Source organism: Gobio gobio (genome assembly GCF_949357685.1).
Source record: "Gobio gobio genome assembly, chromosome: 21".
In the NCBI taxonomy this organism is placed as follows: Eukaryota; Metazoa; Chordata; class Actinopteri; order Cypriniformes; family Gobionidae; genus Gobio; species Gobio gobio.
The window spans coordinates 23622818-23640427 of NC_137117.1; the positions used below are offsets into that span (position 1 = coordinate 23622818).

The window sequence follows — 17610 nt, forward strand, 5'->3', positions numbered from 1 at the left end:
CCCTGCAGCACTGATAATGCCGCTAACGTGGGAGTTCATATACTACAACCACTCCCAAAAGACCAAGGTCCAACTCAAGCAGTAGAAAGGCAGAGAAGGAAACTTTGGGGCGTGTTTCTTGTGCGCCTGGTGGAGCCCAAACGGTTCAGTAGTTTATCAAAACTATGTGGAACTGTCGCTTGGGTTCGACGAGCTGCAGAATCTTGGTTAAGAGTAAAGAACCAAGCCTTGAATTCAGCAAAGTGGGAGGCAAATAGTTCTAAGCTATCTGTAGAAGAGAGAACAGTTGCTTTTCAAGACTTAGCCCTTGCTGCCCAGGACGGCTTGAACTTTAAGACTACAGCCTTGAACCGCCTAGTTGTAACTAAAGATGAAAACACAGGACTCTTGCTGTGTGGCGGTAGAGTACAATCTTGGAGTGAAGACGGTAGAGCAATACCGTTGATTCCTTTCCAGTCATGGTTGGGGACTTTGCTGGCTAGAGAAGCTCACAAGGCCAATCATGAGGGTGTTGCTGCTACACTGCTACGTACGAGAAGAAAAGCTTGGGTCATAGAAGGCCGAAGGATAGTCAAGAAGATTATGAACGAGTGCGTTACTTGCAAGAAGCAAAGAGCAAAGCTATGCCAACAAGTAATGAGCGACCTTCCTCATGAGCGTACGAGCAGAGCAAACCCTTTTGAGTATACCACATTGGACCTTTTCGGTCCCTATGAGGTCAGAGATGCAGTAAAGAAACGGACCAAGAAAAAGGTTTGGGGAGTTGTATATTGTTGTATGGCTTCCAGAGCCATCCACGCGGACCTTGTTGACGACTTGTCTGCCGAGAGCTTTCTTCAAGCCTACTCCAGATTCACTGCCCTGAGGGGGCACCCTCGGAAGTTATGGTCTGACAGAGGCACAAATTTCATGGGTGCCAAGTCTGCTCTGAGAGATCTACATAAGCACTTAGCATGCTTACAGAAGGTGGCTGTCGAGGACATAGCAGCAAAAAATGGAACTGAATGGCAGTGGGATTTCCATCCTGCGGACTCGCCCCACAGAAATGGAGCGGCCGAGGCAGCTGTCAAACTTGTCAAAAGAGCTCTCAATAGTCTCGGTGGAACAACCGGTAGCTACACCTGGGGGGAGTTCCAAACTCTTCTCTACCAAGCAGCCAACCTAACTAACGAGCGACCCATCGACGCCAAGGCGCAAGAGCAAGAAGATGCAGTAGAGTACTTGACTCCTAATTCCCTCATCCTGGGACGCACCGGACAAAGAGGAGATATGCAAAGTGTTGACTTGGAAACTCACTCTTGGCGTAGGCTGAGGGCTGTTCAAGCGGGAGTTGACAAATTCTGGTCAAAGTGGAGTGAACTAGCGGGACCGAACTTGTTTATCCGGCATAAATGGCACAGAGTGGAAAGAAGTGTCCGGGTTGGAGATCTGGTTTGGATCGCAGACCAGAATGCCCTGAGAGGACAGTTCCGGCTCGGTCGAATCGTTGTCACCTATCCGGACAAGTCTGGAGTGGTCCGAGATGCTGACGTGGCGACCTGTATAGGCCTTCCTGCCTCCCTTGTTGCCAGGACCCAGGCAAAAGATTCTACTTTACTTTCTACTATCGTTCTTCGCAGGGATGTGCGGAGATTGGTCGTATTGATTCCTGTTGAAGACCAGCACAAAGAATAAAGTCCTTACCATTGGGTACCCAAGAGACGTTTATTTTTTTTAGTTAGTGGGTAACCCTGGGAGGCGGCTGAGTGGTTCAAGGGCAAACCTACACTCAGTAGGAGGAAAGGTGGTGGTGCCTACCTCCTTAGAGAGTCTTTTGAGCAAATGTAAACATTGAAAAGGATTTTCTTAATTCTGTGTATGCTGCAAAACTTGACTTTAAGTTGTTGTGTCTACTGAAAGACTCAAGATACTTTGTAGTGGCCTCCTTGAATTTGCATCAGTCGGCCAAGTGGGAGGTGTTCGGTTCTTTGGGTCACGAGGAAAATATATTGTTAAAATGTATGGTTATAAAAAAGTCTGCTTAAAATATTGAGAACAGTAGGATTTATTTAACCAAATTTATATTTACGTCATGATGATTATTTTGTTGCGTGAGGTCATTTGGGTATCAGCATGCGCAGTTGCGTTGGAAGCTTCATAAAAAACACAGCGTTATTATTATTCACAATCCATCGTCAGGAGCACACAGCCCGTTGGTATGTAGCGAATTTAGAACCTTTGAAAAGTTTATCATAAGCTACGGTCTGCTGTACTTTAATTTAGGAATGTTTAAAGTTTCATACTTGTGTATTTGTCGTCATCGGCTGCGTTTAGTCCGTGCTGAGAGACTTAATTTGTAGTTAGGTTAGCGCGTGTACTGTTCAGTTCTCTCGGTTTGCGATATGTTTGAACACTGGATAATTAACAAATTACCAAGTAAACTAATGTAGCAGACGGTTGTGTGGTCGGCGATGGAGTTGCATTCATTTAGTAAAACATTGAACTATAGTGTTATAATGATTAATGCACCTTACCTGCCGACTCGTGTGATAGTTATACTCTGCGCATGAGCGCTGCTATGCATGATGGGAAATGTAGTTTCTGTGGTGTTCTAACGCAGCTGTGTAAGACTGTATTGGAGATTATATGATAGTGTATTCTTATTTATAGCAGAAATAGATCTAGTTATTTTATTGTAACTACTTCATGTTTGTTTATTTTGCATTATATATTCAATGGATATATTTGTAACACTGTTTATTTCTTATTTCAGGTTTATGACCTGTGGTCAATTGTATAAATAAAACAAAAATACAAGACTAATGACAAACACGAGTCGTGCCACGTGTGCTTCCTGTCACTAGCCCATTCGGATGGCTGAGAATTTAAAAAGATCCGAACAATATAACAAAAATCAATCAATCAATCAATCAATCAATCAATCAATCAATCAATCAATCAATCAATCAATCAATCAATCAATCAATCAATCAATCAATCAGTCTCATAGTATTCAATGGCTGACTGTAGTAAGTGATTTCATATAATAATGTAAATGTAAACTCATTACTTGTCTGAATTTCCAAATTATAATGGAATCGTAAGCTACTAGTCATAAAAAGAATTAGGGTCCTTGACCGATTAGAATGAAACGCATCCAAACTGGATGAAGGGTCCTCAATATTTTGGCCCTTACAAGAGATAATATCATAAAATATTATATTTTTCCCAATCAAATTAAGGTCTACTGTACAGTAGAGATGTCAGTTAAAGGGTTAATGTTTTAGGTGGGATATTATGAAAGCAAAAAGCACTAAAAAAAGACCATAAATCTTGATTTATTAACCTGTTAACACAGTATACCCCATTTCCCCATTATATGTACTTACAAGTAATTTGCACAGCTTGGATTTTTGACTAAGTGTACAAAAAACTATAGATCTGTTGTAAGAATTGTTTTGTGTGGATGATTCTAGAGACCTTCACGATTATGTAGATATATACTGTATATATATATTAGGGCTGTCAAAAGATTAATCGCATCCAAAATAAAAGTTTGTGTTTACATAATAAATGTGTGTGTACTCTGTTAATTATTATTTATATATAAATACACACACAAGCATGTATATATTTAAGAAAAAAATATTATTTTTATATATAAAACATTTATATATAGTATAGATTATATAAATGTATATACAGTATATACATGCAAATATTTCTTAAATATATACATGAATGTGTGTGTATTTATATATAAATAATAATTAACAGAGTACACACACATATATTATGTAAACACAAACTTTTATTTTGGATGCGATTAATCTTTTGACAGCCCTAATATATATATATATATATATATGTCAACAAAAAAATACTTATTAGTAACTTCAAAATAACCTTTCTTTGGCAGGGTTTGCATTCGCTATGCTTCCTGGAAGTAGGGGTAGGAAGTTGGCAGTCTCATGTGAAAGGAGGGAAATTAATACCTTTTTTTCCCTCTTTTTCTTGCGTGTCATTGAGATATAAAACATGGATACCATCTAGAAAAATACTTACAAAAGGAAAATGACAACTATACACTGCGGCAACTATAGTTGCCGGTGGGCTTAGATTTTTCATGGGATGGAATTATTATTAAAATTGTATGGAGAGCAGGAACATTAATATGTGATAATGTTTTTCCAACGATTTTATGAAATTATATGAATTTTTTCCCCCTGAAGATTTTGCACCAACAACGGCTATATTTGAGTAATTGTGTGTTCGGGCCGAGTTAATTTTGCAGTTCTATAAATGCTTTTTTTGTGACTGTGGAGGAGTTTAAAGTTACACTATGATTTTATTGTAGTATATTATGTTACTCTCTTAAGATCAGGAAAAATGTGGTTCCTTGTGTATCAAACGATTCAAGGGCTTCATATACTGTTGAGTCCTTCAGCACAGGGAAGTAAATAATGAATTCCATGGATGTTAACTCAATTACTGACAAAAATCTGAACCATCGCTTAAGTGGTTCATAAGTAAGTGAGTGAGTCTGGTGGTGGATACACCCTCAAGGGCATAGTATCCTTTCTGATGTCCAGCATACATCTTTGCATGCAGCTCATGTCACACTCCCCACGTGTCACTATAGCAACGGACATATAACCTTTGCATAGGCTTTTCTGTTGTCCTGGCACACAATCCTCTCATCAAAAGTCAGATAATGTGGCATTTTCTACTTATTTGTACTCAGATTCACGAACATGAGAGAGCAGTTCCGCTGGCAGTTTTGTAGGCCGGCAGCTGACAAGCTTCATTGAAAAGGGACCTCTAGTCCATGGAAGCTTTAAAAGGGCCTTGTTTACAGTATGCTCCTCCCCTACAACAAAATGGGGAACTCACTGGCTGTTTTGGCACCCACTAGACAGGCTCAATGCATGTCATGTGGTGTAAACTGGAACCATGCTTTGTTGCTGCAATCAAATGGCCCTTTTCATTTAGTACTTTCAAGCATAATATAACTTGGTGAGAGGGAAGTCAAAAAAATAACCGTGCCAGTGAGCTGATAAAAAATAAAAATCATACTGCAAGTGTTAATGAGTTGTAAAAATAATTATGGCCTTTGCTATCTTGCGGTTGTGGGAGTTCAACAACAAATGAACATTGGAACATGGTTATGCAATAAAGAAGGTTTCTTTTTATGAGTGTGTAATTTAAACATTTCAAACATTTGGTTCATTCAGTCAGTTCAGCCTTTTCTAATATAACATCTCTTTAAAGCATGTGTTATCTTTGTCAAAGAAAAAAAAACATTTAGACCATAAGGATTATTTATACTTCAACCTGGATGAGGTTTCAATATGGGGCAGTTTTGACTACTAAAAAAAATGACAGTGCAAAAGTTTGGGGTCAGTAATACTTAGACTTATGGTTAAGACTTTGTAAATAAATTACATTTGTATTCAGCAAGGATGCATTTAATTGTTTAAAAGTGACAGTAAAGACATTTATAATGTTACAAAATATTTCTAATTTAAATAAATGCTGTTCTTTTGAACTTTATATTAATTTAATTAAAAATGTATCACAGTTTCCACAAAAAATATTAAGCAGCACAACCGTTTTCAACAATAATATTAATAATCAAGAAAGTTTTTTGAGCAGCAAATCAGCATATTAGAATGATTTCTGAAGGATCATGTGACACTTAAGACTGGAGTAATGATGCTGAAAATTCAGCTTTGCCATCACAGGAATAAATTAAAATATATTCAAATAGAAAAGAGTCATTTTAAATGGTAATAATGATTCACAATATTGGTGTTTGATTAAATAAATGCAGCCTTGTTAAGCATAAGAACAACAAAAACACCTTGCCGCCCCAAACTTTTGAACGGTATAGTGTTATATTCCAACAATAAATAAAAACAAACATAATTAAAAGAGACACTGTGACAGTTAAACCCCTGGTTCTCTTAACCCTTCAGTCAAATTACACATATTCACAATACTAGAGTTTATAAGCAGAAGAACCAGATAAATCATGTATGTATGTGTCTTTCCATCCAATGACCTCATTACCTTTACATTTAGCAGGTGCTCTTATCAAAAACCAAACCAAAAACATAAGCTACTCTAAGGAAGCAGTGACATACATTTCTCTGAAATACAAGCAAAAAGATTGTCTGTGTACCGGTAAAATATATATATATATATATATATATATATATATATATATATATATATATATATATATATATATATATATATATATATATATATATATATATATATATATATATATATATATATATATATATATATATATATATATATATATATATATATATATATATATATATATATATATTATAATATATATATATATATAAATATATATATATATATATATATATATATATATAAATATATATATATATATAAATATATATATATATATATATATATAAATATATATATATATATATATATATATATATATAAATATATATATATATATATATATATATATATATATATATATATATATATATATATATATATATATATATATATATATATATATATATATATATATATATATATATATATATATATATATATATATATATATATTATAATATATATATATATATATATATATAAATATATATATATATATTATAATATATATATATATATATATATATATATATTATAATATATATATATATATATATATTATAATATATATATATATATATATATATATATACACATACCAATTTGTTAATTCAGTAGTAGTTTCTAACACGAGGCCTATTCGGGCATATAGAGGGTGGGTTTGTCATGGTGTCTTATCTATTCTGTGCAGAGGGGACAGAGAGGCCATCAAGAGAATAGCTTATGAGTTTGTGGAGACAAAGGCCAAAGAGGGAGTGATCTACGTTGAAGCCAGATACAGCCCTCATCTACTGGCCAACAAGGGAGTGAATCCTATACCATGGGACCAAAAACCGTATGTGTACCATATTTGCTGTTTTATAGCGTGTTTTGCTTATTGTTCATATGTTACAGTACTGCTGGTTCACATTTTCTCTTGCACAATAACACTGTTCTTGGCTTTGTTCTCTCTCTTCCTCCCAGAGGAGACATCACTCCAGATGATGTGGTGGACCTGGTGAACCAGGGATTTAAGGAGGGAGAGAAGGCCTTTAACATCAAAGCCAGGTCCATTCTGTGCTGCATGCGTCACATGCCAAGTAATGCACTCACCTCTACCTCACCCACCCCCACCCAGTGTGCTGTGTGTTTGAGAAGACACGCCTCACTGTCATCCTTCATTAAAAACCCATTAATCCACAGTCGCTCTCTGTCATGACTCATGACCAATTGTGTTTAATCATCACACCACTGGCCGAACCTTCCTCCAGCAGATTAGCTCAGATTTTAGCTCAGATCAGGATGAGCTGTTTGGCAATGCGAATTGGTAGCGAATTTGGAAGACTTGGTGATTCATGTGTTTTGTAAATAAATTCAAGTAACCCTTGAAACAACTGAATTGTCAGGTACAATACCATTCAAATGTTTGGGGTTGGCAAGATCTTTTAATGTTTTTGAAAGAAGTCTCTTTTGCTCACCATGGCTGCGTTTATTTGATCCAAACTACAGTAATATTGTGAAACATTTTTACAATTTAAAATAGCTGTTTTCTATTTAAATATATTTTAAAATGTACTTTTTCCCCTGTGATAGCAATTCTGAATTTTCAGTAGCATTTACAATCATTTAGAAATCATTCTAAAGCCCCAATCACACCAAGGACGATAACTATGATGATAAAAATCGATGCTAAAATCGTTCTAAATATTAAAGAATAGCAGAGTTCAGACCACAACAATAACGGCACAGAGAAACGATACCGTTAGAAACACTTTCAGGACGATTGACAGCCAATCAGAATCAATTCTGATTTAAGAGCTTGAGCATTTAAAGTGTACAGCGCACGCGTATAATAAACAGAGCGGTATTGTCTGCTGGTGTGAACGCTAATACAGATATTGTTATAGTTATCACTCTTGGTGTGAACGGTGCTTAATATGCTGACATGGTGCTTAAGAAACTTTTATTATTATTATCATCAATATTTAAAAAAAGTTTTGCTGCTTAATATTTTTTTTGTAAACCATGATTTTTCAGGATCCTTTGATAAATGGAAAGTTGAAAAGAAGAGCATTTATTTGAAATCGATTTTTTTGTAACATTATAAATGTCTTTTCTGTCACTTTTGATCAATTTAATGCATCCTTCCTGAATAAAAGTAGCTTAATTTATTCATTTATTTTAAAACTCACCTCAGACTTTTGAACAGTAGTATAAAAGTAAGTAATAAATCACCGATTCGAAAGTTTCAGATTAATTAATTTTGAGAAAAGCAAATAATTTTAACAAAGCATAATACAATACATACATATATATACATATATATATACATATACATACATACATACATACATACATACATACATACATACATACATACATACATACATACATACATACATACATACATACATACATACATACATACATACATACATACATACATACATACATACATACATACATACATACATACATACATACATACATACATACATACATACATACATACATACATACATACATACATACATACATACATACATACATACATACATACATACATACATACATACATACATACATACATACATACATACATACATACATACATACATACATACATACATACATACATACATACATACATACATACATACATACATACATACATACATACATACATACATATATATATATATATATATATATATATATATATATATATACACATACATACACACACACACACACATTTTTTCCAGAGCTGTACATGCACCCAAAACAATGACTTAATCCTTAATGGTTTAAATATAATCTATTGCTTATTGTCGCTGTAGATTGGTCTATGGACGTGGTCGAGCTGTGTAAGAAGTATAGTAAAGATGGAGTTGTGGCAATAGACCTAGCAGGAGATGAATCCTTGAATTGTAAGGCGTACCCAGAACACAGGAGAGCATTTGAGGTAAGAACACATACTTCATATAATCTGCATTTGCAAACCGTTTCCAGCATGGAAAACCATGTCACTGCTGCAGTTTTCTCAGTAGATAATCTAAAGAGAGTACAACTCATCTTTATTAGTCCTGTTATACAACTGCCTGCACAGGATTCGCTGAATTTGAAAGGACATAGATGATAATCGTATGTCTTATCAACAAATAGTTTTGTCAAGGTCTTCTTTTCCTTGACTTCCCTGAAAAAAAAGGTAATACTTTTGGCTATTTGAAGGACTTTACTTCATTGTAAAACTATTTGATTAGTTGATGTATTTAAAACTTGAAGAGATTTAACTGTACTTTGTTGATTTGGAAACTCCAGTAATCCATCATTTATACAACAGACATGGAGACATCTGTTTGTACCATTAGCGTGCTAAGAGCTGCAGCTGAGAGGTTCAGGAAACCAGTCAAACCACATGATCTAAACTGGAGATTACAAAAACAGTGTTTGAAAGCCATATCTTGAGTTTAATGAAACAAGCATAAAACAGTACATACTACAGATGTTGCAGTGCTGTGTTCGGATATTACATGCAGTTTTTTTCCTCATCTGCAGAAAAACTAGCTGTTCTAGCTGTGGGTTTACTGAGTTTTGTTTTTGACAGGAAGCAGTCAGAAGTGAAGTGCACAGAACAGTGCATGCAGGAGAAGTGGGACCGGCCAGTGTGGTCAAGGAGGTACAATTTTCCTTTTTTGCTCAGCATTTACAATAATGAATTCAGCAAGAACACGCTAACCACACAAAATGTGCTTCTCACAGAAACATAATGTTTGTCCATCTGCTTCCTGATACACAGATGAAAAATTGTGTAACAATGCTGAGTCTGTTTTTAATGATCAGCTTTAGAGCGATTCTGTGAGGAATTTCCTTTCCAAGTACTAAATCATATTGCAGATATTTTAGAAAACAGCACAACTGCTCAGCTCATTTTTCGAAATGTCACACTACAAAAAATGCCCTTGTTTCTGAATATATTTGCCAACCCTTCCCATAATGTGAATTCCCTTTGCAGGCTGTGGAAGTTCTAAAAGCAGAACGGATTGGACATGGATACCACACGATTGAGTGTGAAGAGCTGTACAAAAAACTGCTCAAACAAAACATGCATTTTGAGGTAAGAGTAGATGGCAGCTTTCCGACAGTTCCAGAAATCACTTTGAGATACACACCCACATAAATTTACCTCATTAGTCTGATAAAAATGCCATTATTGTGCATGACTTTACAATGCGTCATATAGATCTGCATGTTGCACTGGACTCCAGTCTTGGTCAAAGTGCTCATATACAATAATGGCCCAATAACAAAGTAGCACTTGCAAACAATGATGATAAAGCTTTTCTCTGAACTAATTTCACGATGAGAAATAAATACTTTTATTCAGCAAGGATGCTTTAAAGAGCCCCTATTATGGATTTTTGAAAATTCCCTATCATGTAGTGTGTAACAGTTTTAAGTGAATGAAAACATCCTGCAGTTTTAAATCTGAAAGTGCACCGTATATAAAGTTATTGTCTCTCAAAAGTCAACTCTGAGCCAATCGTTTTTCAAATGAATCGCAAGCCGTTTCGTTGTGACGTCAAGACGAAACATTAGCATATTGCCCATCCACTTATTGCGGGCGCAGACACCAGGAAAACCTTGAACCCCCTCAAACACTGCAGCTGATTTCTGTGGTTACTGCATCATGTAGAGAAGATGCTGTGCTCTACAATGAGTTTATTGTGTTTGATATTGTGTAGGTCTCTGGTTAACCGGCTAACTCACGTTATCACCGTCTTACTGAAATACTACTGTAAATCACCTGTGGGCTGCAGTATTGCCTAAAACTGTGTCTATTAATACAGATTGTCTGTCATTCTTACTACTGTGAGTAAAGATAAAGGATAGAGCAAGGTTTGTTTTGCAAACTTTAATGTTACATCAGTCATTCATGTTAGTGCTCGGCTAACATCTGCGCTATTATTGATAAAGTTCCCACATGTGCAGCGCAATACATTAGAAACACACACACACACACACAGGTGTGTTGATGGACGCACACTTGTTAATGCTGATGTGAGGAATTACAGTTGAAACATCTCATAATGTACATCAAACTGAGTAGCATCACTGAGAAACGTCCTGCTCAAGGTTTGGGTTTTAATAACTACAGTAGTTCTTCCAATGTTTCGTCATCGATTTGGACTCGCGCTGTTGTTGGTGTAAAATCGGCGTCATCGTTACGGTCTTGTACAATCGCTGAGCTTTAGGAAACCTCCGGACGGAGCTGGAGTTCAGTTATGGTAATGGGCGTTTAGCTTCCGAAATACGCGCTGTACACGGTAGACCAGTCACAACAGACTGGGCCATCTGACCAATAAGAGCAGAGTAGGCTCGCGGAAAGGAGGGATTTTGAAAGACTGATTCATCCATCGAGTCGTTTGAGAATCATTGAACACTCTGGTGATGTGCAATGTATATTATGAGAAAAGGAAACCATGCATTTTGTGACCTTTGATGCATGTAAACCAGTTGTTGGAGACCTCAAAAACTAAATTAGAAAAAACTTTAAAATAGCATAATAGGGACACTTTAAATTGATCAAAAGTGACAGTAAAAACATTTATAATCTTACAAATGATTTCTATTTTAAATACATACTGTTCTTTTGAATATTCTATATACCAAAGTATCATAAACTGACAAAGGCAGAAAGCCACGTTTGCACTGTTTTTATCTCCTACTTGAACCCAATAAAACTATTTTTAGAGTGCAGACCTTTTTTGCATTTTCATCTACTGAAACATAGGTCCTAACCCCTAATTAGCTGGGAGAGTGCGGTGAGTGCTTTGACCAAAGACTCCTAAAGAAAAATGTATCATGGTTTCCACAAAATAACTGTCACCGCCCTGCTAGCGGGACGCTTGGGGCTCTTTTTGAAATTGGACATTGCGTTACCATGGAAACTGTACTTTAAATTCTATTCTTTCACGTGGCTCCTCACTGTGTGCGCGGTGTCAGGTTTCATATTACAAAATTTATTTGAACTACTTTATAAATCAAAACCTTTTCTAAACTTGACAAAACACATCGTCGGAAAGGTCTGAGTCTCAAGGTTTCATATTTGGCAACTATTGTGTTACAAGAGAATGCATCAAAAAAAAATCTATGGAATGTGGGTGACTCCTGGTGGCTATTTTTGGTAAAGCGCCCAAAACAATCTCACAGGAACTACATTTTTGTGATTTCGACTTCAAATTTGGAACACAACTTGGTTAGATATATGGCTTTGATTTTATAGTAATAATTATTTTGTAATATATATATATTTTATATAAAAAATTGAGTACAGTGCATTTGATTTACAGTACATTTAATCTTCCATAACTTTTCATACTTTCATTTGCTTTTCTTTAAAACAAGACCAAACATAAGTCTATATTCCAAAGCATTCTTGAATTACAACCATTTAACTTTGGAGTGTGTTTTTCAACGTCTATTCTCAAAAAGAGGGGTGACAGTTATGAGGTTACGCAACACAAATGTTTTCAACAATAATAATGATGAGAAATGTTTCTTGAGCACCAAATCAGCAGAATAATCATTCTTAGAATAATTTCTGAAGGATCATGTGACACTGAAGACTGGAATAATGATGCTGAAAATTCAGCTTTGCCATAACAAGAAAAAATAAATAGTAAGCAATTATATTAAATTGTAATATTTCACAATATTATTGTTTTACTGTATTTTTACTGTACTTTTGATCAAATAAATGCAGCCTTGGTGAGCAAAGGAGAATTCTATCAAAAACATTTAAAAAATCTTACCAGATGAATTTAAACAGTAGTGTAAATATAAATCTATTCCTAAATCTTATATCAGCCTCGGATAAACACATCAAACTGCTCTTTCAAATAAATAATCTACAATTGCATTCATTATTCTTGAACTGTCCAAAGTATTTTAAAGGAAAAATTACATTAAAAACATACATTTTTATCATTAGACGTTAAATTTTGATGTTAAATCCACTATTATATAGAATTGTTCAATAGTATACAGTATTAAATGCAATTACATTAGAAGTAACTAATTAAATTACACATGCATGCATATACACACACACACTCACTCTGTCTTGTATATTGCGCATTTTGATGGTTGTTATCTTTGAAAATATTTGACACCGATAACCAGACCTTATTGCATACATTATGGCCATTTACCCTGATATCTTTCTTATGCAACAGCTTGTTATGTCATTAGCTGTGTGCTCCATGGCCTGAATGAGGTGTGTCTTAGATACGAGAGACACATAAAAGTTGCATTGATGGAGCTTCAGACAGAAACTGAGAAACTAAGTGGAGGATTTCCTGGAATGTAAACTCATACTGCCCTCTGGTGGACAGTTTAGTAAACATCAGTGTTTATACACGTGTCACTGTACAGTCTCTCAGTGTACTAATGTTTATATTTTTACCGGAGTATTTACGAGATGTTTAAAGGAGGTTAACAACGTACACAACATGACTGTGATCTTGATAGTGCTTGTGTGTCTTGTTTTAGATGTGCCCTGTCTCTAGCAGACTGACAGGAGCCTGTGACCCAGACTTCACTAAACATCCTCTCATCACGTGAGAACATGTTCATTTACTTCACTGAACGATTTATTGGTGCATGTTATTCAACTTTTCCATTATCAGTTAGTTAGGCCATTTGGGATATTAGATGTCAACAAATAGCCAGAAAGCTATTTTAGCTGTTTTAGCAAACTCCCACTTGGTCTGACTTCATTTCTGTTGCGTTTAGGCCAATTCACACCACACAGATGAATGCCAACAAACTAGTTGGCTGTAGGATTTAGAATTTGATGAAAAATAACGGTCATGTTCACAATGCCCCAACAACAAACACTGACTGAACATGTTCAGTCAGGGGAAAACAAACCCCGACCGACGGCAACAGACGCCGACAGGGTCCAACAAACATGTTTGTTAGCGTTTGTCTGTGTGGTGTGAATTTTCATGTTTTCCGTTCCCGAAGGATAAAATAAAGTAGGCCTATCACTGTGTATGTTTCATAATTGACAGAAATTCTTGTAAATTGGGCAACTCACGTTAGGGCTTTTCTCACTGTACTTAACCATGGGTTATCTTCGTTCTAAACCCTGCTTTTAACCCCGGGTAAAGAAATGTTTCACAATTTAGGGTGTGTTCACACTTGGCAGCTTTCGATTAAAACAAACTCTGGTGCGATTGCTCTGTTAGTGCTGTTTATAGTGCGCACCAAACAAGTGGACAGAGACCCCTGAAAAGATGGGCCTCGGTCCGCTTCCAAACAAACTCTGGTGCAGTTCAACTGAAATATGAACGCACATACAACATGACAATTATCCCCTCAAACGCCGAAACTACATTTCTGTGGCTGCCCGTAGCGAATTGTCTAGCCGTGACATTCTAACACTCCATCGTTTCTCACCAGAGCAGGGTTTCATAGCCTCTCATCTAAATTACAAGTGTGAAACATTCCTTTACCCGGGGTTAAAGAGGTTTTAGAGTTTAGAACGATAGCAGGCTTAAGCGCAGAGTGAAAAAACATAATATAACCCAGGATTGTTTACCCGGGGTTTAGAATGACCCAGGTTTATCTAGTTCAAGTGTGAATGGAAAGCCATGTTGTGCGTTTCAGATTCAAGAAGGACAAGGCTAACTACTCCTTAAACACAGATGATCCTACCATCTTTGACTCCACCTTGAACTCAGACTACCAGGTGGTGCAGAAATACATGGACTTCACTGAAGAAGAATTCAAGAGACTGGTGAGACAATTTAACAGACTCTCCAATGGAGTCCAAGATGCCCATATCATGGTGAAAATTATTTTTAATTTTCCTTCCCACAGAATATAAATGCAGCTAAGTCCTGCTTCCTTCCTGCGAATGAGAAAAAGGAGCTTCTTAATCAAATCTACAAGGCCTATGGCATGCAGCAAAGCACCAGCTTTTGAGCGCAGCACTGCTGTAAACAACTATACAGTGAACAGAGCCTTTCAGGACATTTGCCTTTTCACAAGTGAACGTGGGTCCTGATTCCTTGAAACCAGGAGAACTCATACATATTGCTCAATGTAATATTTACACAAAAAAATATGAAATAAAAGACCTTAAATACAACCCTCCATCAAAGATTTAACTTTAGACGTGCCGTTCATATACAGTAAATGACACGTGTAACATTTATTTGTATTTCATTAACCACTGGTAGCATAATTAGCACTTTTCATCTACATTTTTCCTCAGGTGTTGTAATATCTGTAGCCTAAACATGAAATATTGGTCTTATTTTATATTTACTCAAATATAAACCACTATACTATGTGCTTTTCGCAGTATACGCACAGAATATGAGCATAATGTTTTTAAGCTGTATGCCATGTATGAAAGTTGCTATGTGAATAAAATTAATTTAGTACCTCAGCTGTATTTTACAACGTAAAGAAAGAACAACTCCAAAACATTCAACCAGAATATGATCTTATGTATGGTGCTTATCTGATGTATATTATATAGCCTGTGCATTATACAAACCTTTGGGTAACAGTTTAAAATGACTATTAATATTACAGTTATTATTAGAGGTTACCGGGTTTGATGAAATGCTGTGCAAAACCCTTTTTTTGGGGTCAATTTTGTCATTGCTTTGTTCTAACACCAGAGGGCATTTACCAAAAGACGATTAATAGAACTCAGGTTTGGAGTTTATCAGCCAAGTGATAAGTATGTGTGGACGTTTTTACACTTTCTGTTGTATAATGTGAACTGCATAGGTGACACATTAGGACTATATTACTGTGGAAAGGAAGGGACTGAGAGCTGTCACTGTATAAACTATCAATACAAATAATTTTGCATTTGAATGGTTGTGATTCTTGACCTTGGTGTAGCGTAGATACGAGTGGGCCCGCCCCGCCCACATTGACAACTTGCCCATCCTGTCAGATTCAGGGAAATATATATATTTTAATAATAATATTTTCTAACGTTTAACAATTCTTCAATAATTATTTTAAATATTATTTATTTTGTCATGCATTAGAACTCTATTCTAATATTAATAAAACAAATATGCTAATTCGTCTCTTCAGTTACGTCACGCCAGTAGTAATGTTATGTTTCTTCTTCGCGGCAATATCCGATTCGAATCCAACTAGCAGCGCCGTTTTTGTCATTAAAAAAATGGCTAAACTGTCAGTTATGACACATTTAAGAAAGAAACACGTCTTGACAAAGATGACTGGAGACCATTACACTTTTGTCGTTTGAAAGTGATAACTGATAAGTGATATTATCAACATCTTCAATTCAAAACCCGGCCAACTCCGACTTGTTTAGAACAGACATCAGCCACAAGGTAAGCTATGGGTATATGGCAAGCCGTTTTAACTTTTAATCTATCGCAGGATATGTATTTGTGATATCAACAAAGTTAATTCTTGATATCAGAAATTAGATTTCGACTAGTAACAATGGCAATTTTTGATATCAGGAATTACATTTTCACTAGTAAAAATGTTAATTATTGATATCAACAATGACATCATCACTCGCAGAAATCAAATTGTTGATATCAAGAATTAAATTTCAACTAGTAAAAAATATTATTCTTGATATCAACAATTTATACTCAGGGAATGGCAAATAGGCAAGCCGTTTTAACTTTTAATCAATCGCAGGATATGTATTTGTGATATCAACAATTCAATTTTCACTAGTTAAAAAGTAAATTCTTGATCTCAGGAATTAGATTTACACTAGCAACAATGACAATTTTTGATATCAGAAATGACATTTCCACTAGTAACAACATTAATTCTTGATATCAACAATTCAATTTTCACTAGTTAAAATGCTAATTTTTGATATCAATAATTTAATTTCCACTAGTAAAAATTCTAATTGTTGATATCAGTAATTGTATTTTCACTAGTGAAATGTCACCATAGGCGGCCATTCAAATTCAATTTTTGATATCAAGAATTGATTTCTCACTAGTAGAAATTACAATTTCAGATATCAGAAATACAATTCTTACTAGTAAAAATGCACATTTCTGATATCAATAATTACATTCTTACTAGTACAAATATCTATTCTTGATATCAACAATTGAATTGCTACTAGTAAACAATGTTCATTTTTGATATCAATAATTCGATTGTCACTAGTAACAATGTTAATTTCTGATATCATGAATGTGATTGTTACTAGTAAGAAAGCCATTTTAGATATCTGAAATTATATTGATATCACAAATACATTTTCAGATATCAAAAATGAACATTTTTACTAGTAACAATTCAATTGTTGATATCAAGAATAGACATTTCAACTAGTGACAATTTAATTCTTGATATCAGAAACCGCATTTTTACTTGTAACAATGTAATTATTGATATCAACAAAGGGCAGTTGATATCTGACATTGCCCTTGC

General features: G+C 35.1%; 1 protein-coding gene across 3 annotated transcripts in view; it reads left to right on the forward strand.

The window, feature by feature from the left end:
* ada (adenosine deaminase) overlaps nt 1–16033 on the forward strand; it is a 41391-nt gene extending 25358 nt beyond the window's left edge. For all 3 annotated transcript variants that reach the window (XM_079803425.1, XM_079803426.1, XM_079803427.1), the window contains exons 4-11: nt 6845–6988; nt 7117–7232; nt 8973–9097; nt 9740–9811; nt 10148–10249; nt 13687–13754; nt 14809–14938; nt 15022–16033. In XM_079803425.1, coding sequence (XP_079659551.1) covers nt 6845–6988; nt 7117–7232; nt 8973–9097; nt 9740–9811; nt 10148–10249; nt 13687–13754; nt 14809–14938; nt 15022–15126 — 862 coding nt within the window. In that variant the 3' untranslated portion in view covers nt 15127–16033. The remainder of the gene's footprint in view (nt 1–6844; nt 6989–7116; nt 7233–8972; nt 9098–9739; nt 9812–10147; nt 10250–13686; nt 13755–14808; nt 14939–15021) is intronic.
* Nucleotides 16034–17610: the final 1577 nt, after the last annotated feature.